At 53.2% G+C, this 17,240-nt stretch overlaps 2 protein-coding genes across 3 annotated transcripts; one reads left to right on the top strand and one right to left on the bottom strand.

The window, feature by feature from the left end:
* The first annotated feature begins 3,940 nt into the window (after positions 1-3,940).
* Positions 3,941-13,781, top strand: SPOUT1 (SPOUT domain containing methyltransferase 1). 2 transcript variants are annotated; one of them, XM_027556488.1, is made up of 12 exons: positions 3,941-4,139; positions 5,143-5,188; positions 5,513-5,638; positions 8,571-8,730; positions 8,967-9,056; positions 9,160-9,209; positions 9,435-9,565; positions 10,648-10,720; positions 10,828-10,926; positions 11,398-11,500; positions 11,662-11,809; positions 12,796-13,781. In XM_027556488.1, the coding sequence occupies exons 1-12, from the start codon at positions 4,104-4,106 to the stop codon at positions 12,862-12,864; spliced, it is 1,131 nt and encodes a 376-aa protein (XP_027412289.1). In that variant the 5' UTR covers positions 3,941-4,103; the 3' UTR covers positions 12,865-13,781. The 2 variants fall into 2 exon arrangements, with proteins under 2 accessions (XP_027412289.1, XP_027412291.1); XM_027556490.1 differs by lacking the exon at positions 3,941-4,139 and adding an exon at positions 4,164-4,343.
* On the bottom strand, positions 11,177-16,707 carry ENDOG (endonuclease G). Its single transcript, XM_027556492.1, has 3 exons — positions 15,921-16,707; positions 14,690-14,799; positions 11,177-13,300 (listed from the first exon to the last, which is right to left on the bottom strand). Exons 1-3 carry the CDS (start codon positions 16,425-16,427, stop codon positions 13,018-13,020), a joined length of 900 nt encoding a protein of 299 aa, XP_027412293.1. The 5' UTR covers positions 16,428-16,707; the 3' UTR covers positions 11,177-13,017.
* Between the last annotated feature and the right edge of the window lie 533 nt (positions 16,708-17,240).

The following is a 17,240-nucleotide window of genomic DNA, read 5'->3' as shown; positions in this document are numbered from 1 at the left end:
TAAGCTCCCATACCACAACTACTGAGCCTGTGCTCTAGAGCCTGGGAGCTGCCACTCCTCAAGCCCTTGCACCCCAGAGCATATGCTCGGCAAAAAGAAAAGCCACCACAATGAGAAACCCGTGTACCACAATTACAGAGTAGCCTCCACTCGCCACTGCCAGAGAAAGCCTGCGCACCAACAAACAGCCAGCACAAGCAAAAATAAACACATAAAAAAATTTCTTTAAAGATAAGAAAAAAACCCTGAATCAATGAGGCTCAAGGAGTTTCTGGGCTGGTGAAAACCTCAATGAGCTGGTAGGGTAGCCCATCCAGAGAGGGTATGGAAATTCCATGCCCACTTTTCCACCTTAGTCTATGTACCTCTTACATTGGGCTGTTCCTGAGTTGTATCTTCAAAAATAAAACTGTAAGTATAGCGCTTTCCTGAGGGCTGTGAATCATTTCAGCAAATTATTGAATCTGAATGGGGTCAAAACCACCACTCCCATGAGGTGGTCATGGGAATGCTGGAATTTGCAGTCAGCTAGGCAGAAGTTGTGGGTGAGTGGGCACCCCACTTGCCACTGGCATCTGAAGTGGGAGGCAATCTTATGGGCTCCCTTAACTTACGAGATCTGTGCCAACTTGTCAGAATTGAATCGAAGCTTAGGACACCCACTTGGTGTCAGAGAATTGCTCTTTGGAACATATTGGTGTTGTGACATAGGACACTCCACTGTCCCTTTCCAAACAATGCTTTTGCACTACTATCACTGTTCCAAAGTCAAGATTGTGAAACAATACAATTCACAGGCGCAGGCTTGGAGCCCCTTTGCCGTAGTGCACATAGACTGGTGCTAAGAAGGTCCTCCAGAGCCAGAGGAGAAATTATGCTAATAGTTTTCAGTACTAAGGTGGTTTTTGTTTTTTTTTCATAAACTTCTCTCTCTAGTCATGATCCAGCTAATCATCATTAAGATGAATAAAGATGCCCATTTAAAAGAAAGAAAGGAAGCCAGACAGGCAGGAAGAAAGAAAGACAGAAAAAAAGGATTTCTTGGATGGAACTGAGGCAGAAGGCAGATGGGTCCCAGCCTAGGTATTTGCAATAAGGCTCCTGTTTACATTTCTTGGGGCAGGAAAAAAGTGGACTTCAAGCTGGACATATACACGTATACCCCTTGTTTGCATTTTCAGAAACAGGAGACAGATGGGCTCCAGGTTAGATGTTTACAACCAGTCTCCTGCTTGCTCTCCAAAATGGGAGTAACAACTGAAACAGGATATATAGCCAGGCTTTCTCTCCTGAGGACACCTTAACAGTCATAGCAGGAACAGAGAGCAACTAAACCTTGTTTGAGTAACGAATCAAGAGGCCAGGTATTTCCCATCCTTGGGGCAAGGGAGAGACTGCACACGGGCAGAAAGGCTCCCAGGGGGTCAAAAGTCAGGGGATGCCAGGCCATAATAAGTAGTGCTTCTTTACTCCCAAAAGCCTCTGCATTGAAATCCATCTTGGAAAAAAGTCGTGCACACATGTTGCCTAGGGCAGGTCAGGTGTGGAAAAATAAATCAGATTGCTGGCCAAAGGTAAACAAAGACCCAGAAGAGCTGTCCTATATAAGATTTTTAACCACCTTTTTTCTGGTTCCTCCTCATTAGGGGAGATTCCCACACGCTTTCTCTCCAGGTGCCCCTGTCTTGCTTCTTTCTTAACTAAGCAAACGGTTTCTCTGTGTGTTCTCCCGCTTGTTGTGCTGTGTCTCTAATAATAAACTTTGTACCCATTTTTACAGTTTTGGCCTCCAGTGAAATATTTCACTGGAGACAAGAGCCAGGGAAAAATAGCCTCTAGCCCTTGCTGGTCTGGTGGCAGGGATTCCTGGTCTCCATCCAGGCCGCCTGGATGGAAACACTTCTGCCTGGCTGACTGCAAATTCCAGCATTCCCATGACCACCCCCCACCCCCCAGATTCAAAAAGTTCAATTCCTGGGCAGGGAATTAAGGTCTGGCTTCATGCCACCAGCTCACTCTGCTGTCTCTCCAAGATGAGAACCACTCTGACCAAAGGTTTCATAGCCCATGAACCAATCTAGAATCTGTCCTTAACTCAGATCTGTGACTCTACAGAGGTTTCAAGTCTTGGACTGAGTAACCTCAGCCAACTTGAGATGTGTAAATGAGTTTGCATTTCATTAAGATACGGGCGAGGGGGAATGGTGAAGTAAACGCAATCACCCTTATAATGTTAACACACACACTGAATTAGAAATTAATCTCTCTTCTACTAGGTTGTAAACTCCAGATCAATATTTGTTTTTGCTGACCACTGTGTCCCTGGCAGTCACCACTGCCAGGAGTTCCTGCCTCAAAACAGGCTCAGCTTGATAAATATTTGTTGACTGAATGACTATTGACTCAAATTTATCATTTAAAAAGGAAAGTCTATCTCATTCCTTGCTGGTAGGAATGAGATGTAACAAAATGGAATGTAACTACTTTGGAAGACAGTTTGGTGACTTCTTTCAAAACTAAACATAGTCTAACAGTTGGATCCAGCAATCAGATGTCCAGCTGTTTATCCAAATGAGCTGAAAAGGCAGGTCCACACAAAAACCTGCACATGAATATTTATAGCAGCTTTATTTATAATTGCCAAATACTGGAAACAACCAAATGTCCTTTGAAAGGTGAATGGATAGACATGCTGGCATATCCATACAATGACTAGTATCCAGCACTAAAAAGAAATGAGATATCAGGCCAATGAATAGTATCCAGCAGTAATAAGAAATGAGATATCAAGCCACTAGAAGCTAGGGAGGAACTTTAAATATGTATTACTTAATAAAAGAAGGGAGTCTGAAAAGGCTGCATATTGTTTGATTCCAACTATATGACATTCTGGAAAAGGCTAAACTATAAGAACAGTTAGAAAAAAAAGATCAGTGGTTATCAGGGGCTTGAGGAGTGGGGAAAATAGGTGGAGCACAGATTTTTTAGGGCAGTGAATCAATTTTGTATGATACTGTAATGACGGGGGCTTCCTTGGTGGCTCAGACACTAAAGAATCTGCCTGCAATGCAGGAGACCCAGGTTTGATCTCTGGGTCAAGAAGATGCCCTGGAGAAGGAAACAGCAACCCACTCCAGTATTCTTGCCTGGAGAATTCCATGGCAGTGATAGATATATGCCATTAGGTATTTTACCAAAACCCACAGTATGTACAGCACAAAGAGAGAACCCTATCCTATACTATGAACAAAGCATCAATACTGGTTCATGGACTGTAACAAATGTACACCTTAAGGCAACATGTTAATTACAAAAACTGAGGGGAAAGTCTGTGGGAACTATCTGTTCAATTTTTGGTAAACCCAAGTCTTCTCTTTGGCCACCTGATGCAAAGAACTGAGTCATTTGAAAAGACCCTGATGCTGGGAAAGATTGAAGGCAGGAGGAGAAGGGGACGACAGAGGATGAGATGGCTGGATGGCATCACCGACTCGATGGACCAGAGTTTGAGTAAACTCCGGGAGTTGGTGATGGACAGGGAGGCCTGGCGTGCTGCATGCAGTCCATGGGGTTGCAAAGAGTCGGATACGACTGAGCGACTGAACTGAACTATTCTCTAATAAAGTGTAATAATTAAAAGAGAGTAAATGAGCGAATCTATAACTGGATTTAATTATTGCCAGCTCTGAATCACACTCCAGCTTCGGGCCCCAAGACTCCATGTACAAAACCAAGCTGATGTTTGACTTCCGTGCTCGACCCGAGCCGGAGGGCAGCGCTCTGGTAGTCCAAAGTTTCTGCGCACTGGGACACTCAGGCCTGAGATGAGCTAAACATCAACCCCCCCCCCCCCCCCCCCCCCCCCCCCCGCCCCCCGGTCCCTACACCAGCGCCAGCTCCAGCTCACCGGATGCCGACCCCCCATCAGCCCATAGGCAGCCCATCCAGCACCTCCAGCCCTCCCCTGTCCACGTGCTCTAACCTCACAGCACCTAGGCCACGCCCACGCGCGCCTCTGGGTCTCCGATTGGACGGCTCGAAGTAGGTGTTGCCGGAAGGGGTGAGTCTGATTGGCCGGGCGGGGCCTACGGCGTTCGGCGAACATGGCGGAGCGCGCGAGGAAGCGGCCCTGTGGTCCGGTAGGTGGAGGGATGTGCGAGCCCTGCGGCAGGGCACCGGGCTGGGGTTAAGAGATAGAGCCGCGTGGGGCCCCGTGGCGGGGCCGAGTCGCCCCTCCAGCTCCAGGCTCGTCGCTGCTCCGCGGCCGGAGTCCCCGAGCTTGTTGCCTGCTTGTGGCCTCAGTAACCCCTGTGCCGATGAGCAGCGGAGCCGGGACAGCGTTGGTAACTCATTACCTTACCGGAGTGAAAGTGAAGTCGCTCAGTCGTGTCCGACTCTTCGCGACCCCATGGACTGTAGACCACCAGGCTCCTCCGCCCATGAGATTTTCCAGGCAAGAGTACTGGATTGGGTTGCCGTTGCCTTATGGCCAATGGCAACCTTGCCGGAGTCCTTAGTGGCAACTCTGCCCGGGGTTCGGATTCGGAAGGCGGGACCCGGCTCCTTCCCGAGCCCTTTCATGGCGTATCTCTTCTGATAACCAGGGCGGCAGTGGGCAAGTCCTGTCCCCCTGAACCTCTTTCCTCTTCTCTCCAGTAGGAACTCATTTAACAATTTACTGAATGCTTACTATGTTCCAGCTATGGTCTCAGGCACTGGGGGTACATGTCCCTGCCCTCCTGACGCTCTCTCTTGGGCAGTATTGTGTGTGTGTGTGTGGGGGGGTGCCCCTCGTTTCCTCACTACCCTCATTTAAAGGGGCTTCCCTAGTGGCTCAGACAGTAAGGAATCTGCCTGCCAATGCAGGATCCCCTGGAGAAGGAAATGGCAGGAATTCTTGAAGGAAGAAAGGAAAGAAGGAAATACTCAGGTATTCTTGCCTGGAGAATCCCACAAACAGAGGAGCCTGGTGGGCTACAGTCCATGGGGCCGCAAAACAGTTGGACACGACTGAGCACTAACCAGCAACAGCTCATTTAAACAGAGGAGACAGCTGGGGAGCAGCAAGTGGGAACACCTCCCCCACCCCAGCTCAGGTGTGACCATTCAGCCTCACTCCTGTATCTCCCCCAACTCCTCCAGGGTGAACATGGCCAAAGAGTAGAGTGGCGGAAGTGGAAGCAACAGAGTAAGTCAGGGACTAGGGGGTGGAGGTGGGCCCTGGCGGGGGTGGGCCCAATGGAGAGCTAAGTGTCTGTGCTTACCTCCCCACTGCCCATCAGTACACAGCTGAATCTTGGGGAAAAGCCACCAGGTTTGTCCCCTCTAGGTCTTACTAGTACCCAAAATGGGGACGAGGAGGCCAGAAGCCCTGGAAGGCTTCTCTGGCTGCTCTCTAGGCAGCATTGGAGTCCCCAGGCTGACCTACTGAGAGGACACCACCTCCTGGGCTGTTCCAAGTCTTTCCCACCTCCAAGTCACTCTTCCCTCCACCAATTGTCCTCTTATCCAGAAAAAGAGGAGAAAAAGAAGTGGAAGGATCTCAAGATGACAAAGAAACTGGAGCGGCAGCGAGCGCAGGAGCAACAGGCAAAGCGCCAACAGGAGGAAGAGGCAGCTGCCCAGAGCGAGGATCGGGGTGAGCGAGCCGGGTCCTGGGCAGGGCAGAGAAGGGCGGAAGGGCCCTTAGGGGCCACTGGGCCCAGACATCTTGTCCTGATGGAGAAACTGAGGCTTGGAAAATGGGAGGGACCCAAAAAGCTGAGCCCTAACCTCCTACTTAGGTGGATTTCAGTTCTCTGGAGGGTAAGTGTCATATATCGTAACTTCTAGAACCTCATCATTGTAATGGCTGATTATACTTTTTTTTAAGCTCCTTTAGCCAGACTTTATTGTTTGAATATTTGCAACTGCTATTCTATACACAAATTTTAATTTCTTACAAAACTGTATATTCCATATTGCTAGGTCACTTCACTCTCCATTTTTATGCCACATTTCCATCCAGATCTATTTCCCCAAATCACAATCTGCCTGTTGGTGTGTTGTCTTATTTAGTTGCTGAGTTGTGTCTGACTCTTTGCGACCCCATGGCCTGTAGTCTACCAGGCTCCTCTGTCCATGGGATTCTCCAGACAAGAATACTGGAGTGGGTTGCCATTTCCTTCTCCAGGGGATCCAGGTTTTGAACCTGGGTCTCTTGCATTACAGGCAGATTCTTTACCACCTGAGCCACGAGGGAAGCCCCCAGCTGTTAACACCCACTTCTATCCAGTGGGTAGAAAGAAGTATATAGATACAATTTTACAGAAGTGAGGCTGCTTAATCCATGCACTTCTGGACCTGGTTTTTCTAATCCCACATTGTGTCCTTCTGTACATCTGCATCTACCCTAACAAATTGTATCTTTCCTCCTTGGTCAGCCCCAGAATTCTGGAGTATTCAGTTCAGTTGCTCAGTCGTGTCCGACTCTTTGCAACCCCATGAACCGCAGCACTCCAGGCCTCCCTGTCCATCACCAACTCCTGGAGTCTACCCAAACCCATGTCCATCGAGTTGGTGGTGCCATCCAGCCATCTCATCCTCTGTCGTCCCCTTCTCCTCCTGCCCTCAATCTTTCCCAGCATCAGGGTCTTTTCCAATGAGTCAGCTCTTCGCATCAGGTGGCCAAAGTATTGGAGTTTCAGCTTCAGCATCAGTCCTTCCAATGAACACCCAAGACTAATCTCCTTTAGGATAGACTGGTTGGATCTCCTTGCAGTCCAAGGGACTCTCAAGAGTCTTCTCAAACACCACAGTTCAAAAGAATCAATTCTTTGGCGTTCAGCTTTCTTTATAGTTCAACTCTCACATCCATACATGACCACTGGAAAGACCATAGCCTTGACTAGAGGAACCTTTGTTGGCAAAGTAATATGTCTGCTTTTTAATATGCTGTCTAGGTTGGTCATAACTTTCCTTCAAAGGAGTAAGCGTCTTTTAATTTGATGGCTGCAATCACCATCTGCAGTGATTTTGGAGCCCAGAAAAATAAAGTCAGCCATTGTTTCCACTGTTTCCCATCTATTTGCCATGAAGTGATGGGACCAGATAGTTTTCTGAATGTTCAGCTTTAAGCCAACTTTTTCACTCTCCTCTTTCACTTTCATCAAGAGGCTCTTTAGTTCTTCTTCACTTTCTCCCTTAAGGGTGGTGTCATCTGCATATCTGAGGTTATTGATATTTCTCCCGGCAATCTTGATTCCAGCTTGTGCTTCCTCCAGCCCAGTGTTTCTCATGATGTACTCTGCATATAAGTTAAATAAGCAGGGTGACAATATACAGCCTTGACGTACTCCTTTTCCTATTTGGAACCAGTCTGTTCCATGTCCAGTTCTAACTGTTGCTTCCTGACCTGCATACAGGTTTCTCAAGAGGCAGGTCAGGTGGTCTGGTATTCCCATCTCTTTCAGAATTTTCCACAGTTGATTGTGATCCACACAGTCAAAGGCTTTGGCATAGTCAATAAAGCAGAAATAGATGTTTTTCTGGAACTCTCTTGCTTTTTCGATGATCTAGCGGATGTTGGCAAATTCTCTCTGGTTCGTCTGCCTTTTCTAAAACCAGCTTGAACATCTGGAAGTTCACGTTCACGTATTGCTGAAGCCTGGCTTGGAGAATTTTAACCATTACTTTGCTAGTGTGTGAGATGAGTGCAATTGTGTGGGAGTTTGAGCTGTTTGGCATTGCCTTTCTTTGGGATTGGAATGAAAACTGGTCTTTTCCAGTCCTTTGGCCCCCGCCGATTTCACGGGTGTTTTTAGTCGGGAGTATTAGGGGCCTTATTTTACTCTGTAAGCCCAGTGGTTGTTAGTGGTGGTGGTGACAGCAGGGACAGAAGCTGAGCACGTCTGCTTTCTCAGACACCAGGAAAGCCCTTTATCTCATGTGGCTCCCTTTGGACGATTCTGGGAGCAAAAGTGTGGTACTTTTTCTGAAGTCAGCTGTTCTGCCTTTTGTGTGACCTTGGGTCATGTATTTGACTTCTTTAGGCTAAAGGTTCCCTGACTGTCTGTGGGGATCATGGTAGTACCTACTTCCTAGGGTTATTGGTTAAGTTTATACCCATAAAAGGCACTAAGAATTATTATTAATATTTTTTAATTTTGGGGAGGCTGCTCTGCAACATGTAGGATCTTAATTCCCCAACCAGGGATTGAACCCATGCCCCTTGCATTAGCAGCACAGAATTTTAACCACTGGACCACTGGGGATGTCCAGTAAGAATAAATACTCTCATTATTATCCCATTTTGATGCCTGGAGAACTGAGGCAGTAGGGTGCAGAGGATGTGAATATAGGTCAATGCCTCTAACCACTCCCTGTCATAGCTAGTGGTACATCCTGTTTATGGGAGCTCTGGAGACCCCCAAGTTCATTTTCTTCCTGGGGAGATTGAGATCTATGCTACTTATTTCAAAAATCCTCCCAGTAAGAAAACTTTCTAACTCTAGGCCCTAGGATTAGAGGAAGGGAGGGGAGAGATGGCCCTGGCTGCTCCAGCTGACCATGAACACCCTTTTCCTCCCCAGGGCGGCACTACACCCTGAGCGTGGCTCTGCCAGGCTCTATCCTGGACAATGCCCAGTCACCGGAGCTTCGCACCTACCTGGCCGGCCAGATCGCCAGAGCCTGCGCCATCTTCTGTGTGGATGAGATCGTGGTGTTCGATGAAGAAGGCCAAGATGCCAAGTGAGGGGCCTCCAGCAGGGTCCCGGCAGGTGCAGGGAGAAGGGAAGGGCTGCCAGGATTGGCTGGGCTGCACTTCTTTCCCCGCCTTCTTGCCTGGCCGAGAATCCTGTCTGAATGCCCCCACTGTCACCCTGGTGGGTCGAGTTGCAAAGCAGGGGCACTGCTGAGGTCATACTTGGGGTGGGAGAGCTCTCTAAGAGAACCCTGTGGGCTGGACCCCTGTCTTTCTCTCCTAGGACTGTGGAGGGGGAATTCAGGGGAGTTGGCAAGAAGGGGCAGGCGTGCGTGCAGCTGGCCCGGATACTGCAATACCTGGAATGTCCACAGTAAGGACAGACGCCCCAGACCGGAGCGGAGGGGCGGTCACGGTGCAGGTTGCGCGGGACATGGCCTCCCTGGGAACTTCCTGAGCTCTGCTTTCTTTCCTAGGTACCTAAGAAAGGCCTTCTTCCCCAAGCATCAGGATCTGCAGTTTGCAGGTAAGGCTGGGGGAGGGGACCTGACCCCCATTTCGCATGGATCATCTTCCAGGCCCTGAGAACTCATGGTCCAGTTGGGAAAGCAAGACCTGTGCCTCATGGCACACTGAGCTGGATCCTGGACCAGCGTTCCCAACCTCATCACCCACCCACCTGCCCCACCCCCCGCCACCCCCGTGCGCCTCTGCACCTCCCAGATTCTTCCTGGCCCCTCTACAACCGCAGGGCTCCTGAACCCCTTGGACAGCCCTCACCACATGCGTCAAGATGAGGAATCTGAGTTCCGAGAGGGTGTTGTGGTGGACCGGCCCACCCGGCCTGGCCAGGGCTCCTTTGTCAACTGTGGCATGAAGAAGGTAGGAACTGGAGTGGGTATTGAGACATGCTTCCCAGACACTCCCTGGGTTTGGAGGGCACGTAAGGGGATCCCTGGCCCCGGGCCTCTCTGCCTGCCAGGCCCCCACTGATGTAGATTTGAGCCAGAGAAGTGCCTAAAATAGGGCTCAACAGATAGAGCCAGGAGCAAAATTTACTGGTTTGTTTTTTTTTTGAAAAGCATATCAACAGAAGCGAGCCTTTGTGCTAAAAACAAACCAAAACAAAACCCTGCAAAATCAAGTTCAGAGTCTCTCTGGGGCTGTTCCAGTGTGATGCCAAGCTCTGGATTGGAGCATTCATTTCCCATCTATTAAATCTCATGTCTCCTAGAGTCAGAGGCAGAAACATTTAAATGTATGGGGATCCCCTCCCCTCAAAAAGAACAGACCTGAGAGAACTGGCCGAAAGCAGACCAGGATACCCAGACTCAGATGAACGGAGAAACACATGTGAAACCCTCCAAGGAGAAAGCCATTCTAAATTCAAAATTGGGACAAGGGACTTCCTGGTGGTCCCGTGTTAGGACTGAGCTTTCACTGCCAAGGGCACTGGTTCAGTCCCTGGTCAGGGAACTAAGATCCCAGAATCCCGCAAGCTGTGCATCGAGGCCAAAATAAATACATAAATTGGGACACAACACAGACATCAGGGGTCCTTCATCCAGCTCGCACGTGGTCAGCATTCACTTCATGCCAGCCCCGTGCAGTGTGACACTAGCTGCTGTTTATGGAAAGTCTTCTATTGACAGATGAGGAAACCAAGGCTCAGAGGAGTTAAGTGACCACATAAGCACCCCAAAATGTAGGAAACTGGGATTTTATCCCAGAAATACTTCCTGCTTTGTGCCAGGCCTGGACTGATCCTTTTCACCCATATCATGGGGTAGTCATTTTGCAAGAGTGGTCTTTTGTGAGCAGGTCTGGCCCCAGGCTCTGGGGAGTAGGGCACAAAGGGTGACCTGGACCCCTGAGATGCTCCCGTGTCTGGGAGAGGAGTGACCCCTGCTGTCCTGCACTGGGGGTGGGGGTGGAGCAGCAGGTTTTTTCTGGCTTTCTCCCAGGAGGTGAAGATTGACAAGAACTTGGAGCCTGGACTTCGGGTGACAGTGCGGCTCAACCAGAACCAGCTCCCAGGTATCCTAGAGCGTCCCCAGCCCAGCCAGCCTGCGGGCTCAGGGCCACTTCCTGCCACTTCCTTGTCCCCTCACCCCATCTTTACAGCATGTCTGCTTCCTCTCCAGAAAGTAAGACCTACCGGGGGAAGGTCGTGTCGTCGCAGGACCCTCGGACCAAAGCTGGTCTCTACTGGGGCTACACAGTCCGCCTGGCCTCTTGCCTCAGTAAGCACAGAGCCTCCTCCTATGAACATCTGTCTTCTCTCTGTCTGGGGGACCTCAGAGAGCCCTGCTTGACCCAGAAGTCAGACTGGGATACTAATCCTGCTAACATGCTGTGTGTCCTTGGGCAAGTGCCTTTGCCTCTCTGGGCCTCGAGTGCACTGCCTGGGATGCTTTTAAGGACTCCTGAGGCAAAGCATCTTTAATGATGTCTGCCGTGGGGCTGGGAATGGGGGTAAAAGGGCCAGAGGAGTCAAAGGTATGCCATTTATTTTTGGAGTTCCTTCCTCCCCAGCCTCTGCTGTTCTCCAAGCTAGCTCAGGCACAGTCTCTGCCCGCTCCATCCCTGACTTGCCAGCAGGAATGCAGGCTGTGGCTCCCTGGTTGCCACCACCACCCCCCCACACACACACGCACCCAAGTGACAGTGGCTTGGGGGGAACAGGGTCCCCAGTGAGCTGGCCTCCCCGGCAGGTGCTGTGTTTGCTGAGGCCCCCTTCCAGGACGGCTATGATCTGACCATCGGGACGTCAGAGCGAGGCTCAGATGTGGCCTCTGCCCAGCTTCCCAACTTCAGGTGGGTCCAGCCAGGGGGCAGGGCACGGAGCAGGGGACCGGACTGGCGGGGACACAGCAGAACGGGCTGGGCCCTGCTACGTATGGGGGCGCTGAGAGCCCTGTGGGTGGCATTCAGAGGGCCGTGATGGGCAGCCAGTGATCCCCTCCTGTGGGCAGCAGGCACGCTCTCGTGGTGTTTGGGGGCCTCCAGGGGCTGGAAGCTGGAGTGGATGCCGACCCCAACCTGGAGGTGGCTGAGCCCAGCGTCCTCTTCGACCTGTACGTCAACACCTGCCCCAACCAGGGCAGCCGCACCATCCGCACAGAGGTGAGCCACCCACCTCCCTGACCTCCCGGCCCTGCCTCTTCACCACCAGCAGGGCCCAGAGCCCCTCCCTCTGGCCAAGGGGGTTGCAGCTCTCTCCCTGTCCCTCATCCCGTCCGGGGCTGCCCTGAGCCAGCCTTCTGGGGCAGTCCCCTCACCCCCTCAGCCTCTCCCTACAGCAGAACTACAGCAGGGACGAGCTAAGAGTGAGCTGGAAGCCAGGAATGCTGGTTTTGGTGCCCGTCCAGCTGCTCCCAGGCTGGCTGACCCAGGACACCCACCACCCCTGCTCTGGGCCTGTTTCCTTAGCTGTATGCTCCGTGTCCCACTCCCTGCGTCTGACCGTGGTGGGCAAGGCAGCCCTCCTCGCCAGCACCTGTCTCCAGGGGGACAGGATGCAACCTTCTCTCAGAGCCTTCCACCTGGGCAGCATGGAACGCTGTGCCTGTAGGCACCTGCTGGGGTGCCTACAGTGGTGACCAAACACGTGGACAGCCTCAGTCTCCCTGACCCCAGGAGCCCGGCCAGGGCCGGGTACTGTGCACTTCCAGTCTCAGGCAGGAACCCTTGCTCCCACACTTCCGAGGGCCCTCCTGCCCATCACCTCCCGCTCCCCGGCTGACCCTGGGAGGTGGGTATTATGATCAGCCCCATTTTACAGACGAGGAGACTGAGGAGCAGAGAGGTGAGGCCCTTTCCTGGCAGGGCCTGCAGGTGGCCAGTGACAGTAGGCGAAGCTGAACCTGTCTCCCCCCTCCCCACCCGCCTGCCCTGGACCCTGCTGATGGCAGCATACCCCATGGGCCGGGGTCCTGGGCGGTGCCTCCCCACCCGCCTGCACCGGACCCTGCTGATGGCAGCATACCCCATGGGCCAGGGTCCTGGGGAGTGCCTCCCCACACCCCCCAGACCCTGCTGATGGCAGCATATGCCAAGGGCCGGGGTGCTGGGCGATGGGGCCACAGCCTGTTGCTCTGCTTGTCTTCCAGGAGGCCATCCTCATTTCCCTGGCTGCCCTGCAGCCTGGCCTTACCCAGGCAGGTGCCCGGCCCAGCTGAAGGTTCTGTGGGGCCCAGGATGGCAGAAAAGCAGCAGTGAAGCCAGAGGTTCCCACGGGTTACCTGGACAAACATACTCGAGACTTGCTTCCAAAAATAAGGACTTTTCAGTTCACTCAGCCCCTCAAGCCCATAGTCCAGCTGGGGCTGCCCTTACTTGCTGCCAGCAGTGATGGCCTTCAGGCTGCCCGCCCGTGCCAGGATGTTTGGCACAAAGAGCAGCCCGGAGGCCCGCTCAATGCTCTCAATGGGCACCAGGAAGTGCTCCAGCGGGATTGCCTCATCCACCGGCGCATTGGGCATCACATAGGAGCGGAGTTCTATCTGCCCACCTGCCGCCTCCAGGATCAGCACCTTGAAGAAGTGGGTGGGCACCGCCACGTGGTTCTTGCCAATGACTTGGTACTTCACGTAGGACTTCCCATCAGCCTCCGTCCTGTAAGCAGACCCAGGCACATGGCCTTTCAGGACTCCCAGGGGCTTGTTCAGACCCAAGGCCACCACCTCCAGGAAGCCTTCCCTGATTGGACCTCCAGTTTGTGTCACCTGCAGGACCACCCTCTCCGCATGAGGCTTCTCTGCCTTGCTTGGCTCACCCAGGAGACTGGGAGCTCCGGCAGGGTAGAGACTCATTCCTCCCCTGTTTCCTCATGTCCGACACTGTTCAAGGAGAGTGGGTGGTGGCAATAAACACTGCAGAAAGAATCGGGCCTTCATTCACATCCTCCTTGTGGGCACTTGACTAATGTCTGTCTCTCCCTGTGGAGGTGGAGGATGTGACAGCAGAATGCCCAGCACCAGCACATGGCCTGGGGCAGAGCAGGTGCCCAGAACACTGGACAGGTGACTCTGGCTAAGTTTCCGAGGAGTCCACTCCATTTCAGCAGCCCAATTAAAGTGTATCAGTGCCTCCGCAAGCCTGTGCTGAGTCCTTACTAGGGTGACATCCACCATCCCACTGTCCCTTAAACAACCATCTGGTAGATAACAGGTATTATCCCCATTTTACAGGAGAGGATGTTGAGGTTGTTTGCCCAGGGCACCCAGAGACTGAGGCTTTGCTGGTGACTCAGTGGTAAAGAACTCGCCTACCAATGCAAGACAATGTGGGTTTGATCCCTTGGTCAGGAAGATCCTCTAAAGAAGGGAATGGCAATTTTCCAGTATTCTTGCTCGGGAAATCCCATGGACAGAGGAGTCTGGCAGGCTTCAGTAGCCCACCAGGCTCCTCTGTCCATGAGATCACAAGAGTCAGACACAACTGAGCGACTAAACAAAATCAAGCCCAGAGACTAGGTGACAGGGCCTGGGTTCCGACCCCAGCAGAGCCAGCTGCTTGGCCACAGTCCCTTGCCTCACTCATCCCAGTCCTCAGCAGAAAAATCATCCAGCAAGCCCAGGGAGCTCAGTCCTTCCATCTGGGAGGCCAGGCAAGCTGCACAGGGACAAGAGTGAAGGCTCAGCGTCAGGAAGACAGAGTTCAAAGCTGGCTTCAGGAAGGGATGCCCCCAGCAGAGGAGACGGAAGGTGAGAACCCCATGCAAGGGTTGCTATCTGGGCAGAACATGAGTTAGGTGGCTGTGACAAGCGATGATATAGGAGAGGAACAAGGGCAGATTCAGGGCTTGGTACACACAGGCAGAGATGTGGGTACCCCAAGGTTCTCTGTAGAGTAGAATCGGGGGCTCAAGGTAAGGAATGGACAGACTTGCCCAGAAACCAGATGAATGGGGACCTAGCGGTCTTGACACAGAGCCTGGGGGGAGCCTGGGTGGGGTGACCGGGAGGTGCCACTGTCCCCAGGCCACCCCAGCTCTAGCCTTACCTGGGCAGGAAGAGTGGCCCGGTGCAGACATAGACATTTTGGTAGGTGCGGGTCAGACTGCGGCTGTACTTTTCCAGGTTGTTCCAGGCATTTTGGTTGAGGTGTGGCACCTGGCAGGAGAGAGGGGCTTCTGTGAGACTAGCTGGGACACTTGTAGTCAGAGGGCTGCCCCAGGCCTAGGGGCAGGCACTAGCACAGAGCCAGAAGGTTCCAGCAGGGGGGTAGGGGTGGGGAAAAGCATGCAGAGGAAAGGAAGGTTCGTGGAAAGAGAGTCACTTGGCGCAGACAGCTCACAGCGGTGCTAGCTGCCCCCAACCCAGATTGGGAGAACTAGCATCCCAGGTCTCCAAGCTGTTTCTCAGCCCCAAAGAGCCGTATGAAAGGGCAAATCTCCCAGAGAGAAACAGGCTTGTTCCTGCCCCAGGAGCTCATGGGAAGACCAGCTCTTTCAACCATCTCTCCCTTCCTTCTCCCAAAGTCTGAACTGCAGAGCCCAGCAGGGAAAGTCAGAAATCTGACTCCACCACCTGAGCTCTCAGGTCCTCAGCACAGTGTCCAGTCAAATGGGTGGGGGTCTCTGCTCCTGGGTGAGCACCAGTCAGCTCAGAAGCTGGGACCTCACAAGTCTCACTCAGAGCCCCACCATCCATCTCCAGGCGGGTGTCAGGCCCTGGTGGGAACAGGGCTAGAGGAAGGACGGCCACTGCGGGCACCTATCTATCCTTTTACTCCCGGAAGGCAGGCAGGGTAGGGCGATGGAGTAAAAAAAGCTCAGGGTCCCCTAGACAGACTGCCTAGGTCTCCTCCCACGGTGTGACCCTGGGTCGGTCACTTTGTCTTGCTGAGACTTTCCTCATTATAGCTCTTCTTTACTAAATGCTTGCCAAGAGCCAGGAAGCGTGCCCTGTACTTTCATGTATGTAGACAGTTATCTTCAGTTCCTCGGCGCTACTGCAAGAGGCAGGTGAGTAACAGTTTCATCCTGATTTCAGGGAGGCACCCAGGGCCCTCGGATTAAGATCAGAGAGCCCTGGGTGCTCAGTGCCCCACCGCTCCATCCCTCCCGCCGGCGGCGCGCGGTGCTTGTGGCCAGGCGCCTGACCTAGAGGGCGCACAACTCGGCAACTCTCCCATTCTGCAAAGGGGAAAATCGAGGCTTAGAGGCGAGCGTTGGCATCGATTTCCGCCGCCGGGGTGGGGGGTGGTGGCGGGGGGGCGGCGCAGGCGTTACCTGGGGCGCGACGTTGCTCAGGTAGAAGGTGTCGTCCATTGCCTTCTGGCTCCAGCGGTGGTTGGCCGCGGCAGCGAGGTGGCCGCGGTCGAAGCCGCTGCCGCGGTAATCGGCGTTGGTGGCGCGGTGGTACGCATGCACCGAGTCGTCCTCGTGGAAGTCGCAGGAGCTGCGGTTGCCGTCGCCGCGGAGCCCCTCGGGCCGCAGCTGCTCGACCACCCAGAGCGCGCCGCGGGTGCGCGGGTCGTAACACAGCACGTACGACGCGCGGCTCTTGAGTTGCGCCACCCCGGGCAGCCCATACTTGGCTAACTCGCCCGGGCCGCCACCCGCGGGAGCCCCTGGCACCGCGGGAAGCCCCGCCGCCGCCGCCACTGGCAACACCGGCAGCCGGCTCAGCAGCCCCGGCGTCGCCCGCGCGTCCGCCCGCTGTCGCCACCAGCTCTCGGCAGCTGCACCCAGCCCTGCGCCCAGGGCCAGAGTCAAGCCGGCCCGAAGCAACTGCATGGCCGCGGATGGTGGCCGAGCGCGGAAGGAGGGCCGGCCCGCGGCGCTGAAGGGACGCCGCGACCTCGGGCGTCCGACCCGGAGGCTCTTAAAGGAGCCGCACAGGCCTGCGGGGGCCCACCACGGGGATGGAGCGGAGCGGAGGCGTGAGGCGGCGGAACGTGGGTCCCTTCCACTCACGAACGCTCCGAGGTACTGTATAGTCCAACAGTTGGGGGTCTGTGCCCACCTAACTGGACGACCGGACGCCCTTTCTTTGCCCCTTTAGGACGCGGAGCAGAGGGGAGGGGGCGTGGCATCACCACCACGGCTCATGATTGGCCGTCTCGGAACCGGCTCCGCCCCGTTCCGGCACCCTCGGTCTCCACGGAGGTTCCCTCCCACTCCGCAATGAAGAGCCCTAAAAAAAAAAAAAGTTCTTACCTCCTCATTTACACGAATGAACTGGGAAAACAAATCAGGAATCCAAGGATTCCCTACCGTATTCCTTATGATAGAGGCCGGGGAATAAGTAAGATACTCAGAAACAGGGACTGGTTTTGGACATTTTTAGCACATCAGATAGAATATAGGTCATAAAAATATTTTTAAATCATACAGCAGCTTGCTCACCACCTAAGGTAATGGGGCGGGGGGGTGGGGGGGTAAAGACAATACACAAAACTCTGCATCAATAAAATTATCAATGTATCAATTATCTAAAATTACATCTGCAAAGAAAAGACAAACACGTTACAAGTCATTTTCTGCAGATGGTGGACTGTAAATGACTTGGTGAAGTTCAACTTTTTTTCAAAGAACTTACTATGAAAT

The sequence above is a fragment of the Bos indicus x Bos taurus genome, chromosome 11 (assembly GCF_003369695.1).
Source record: "Bos indicus x Bos taurus breed Angus x Brahman F1 hybrid chromosome 11, Bos_hybrid_MaternalHap_v2.0, whole genome shotgun sequence".
NCBI classification, from domain to species: Eukaryota; Metazoa; Chordata; class Mammalia; order Artiodactyla; family Bovidae; genus Bos; species Bos indicus x Bos taurus.
The sequence above is the reverse complement of the archived record's forward strand: the minus strand, read 5'-3'. Positions and strand labels throughout refer to the sequence as shown.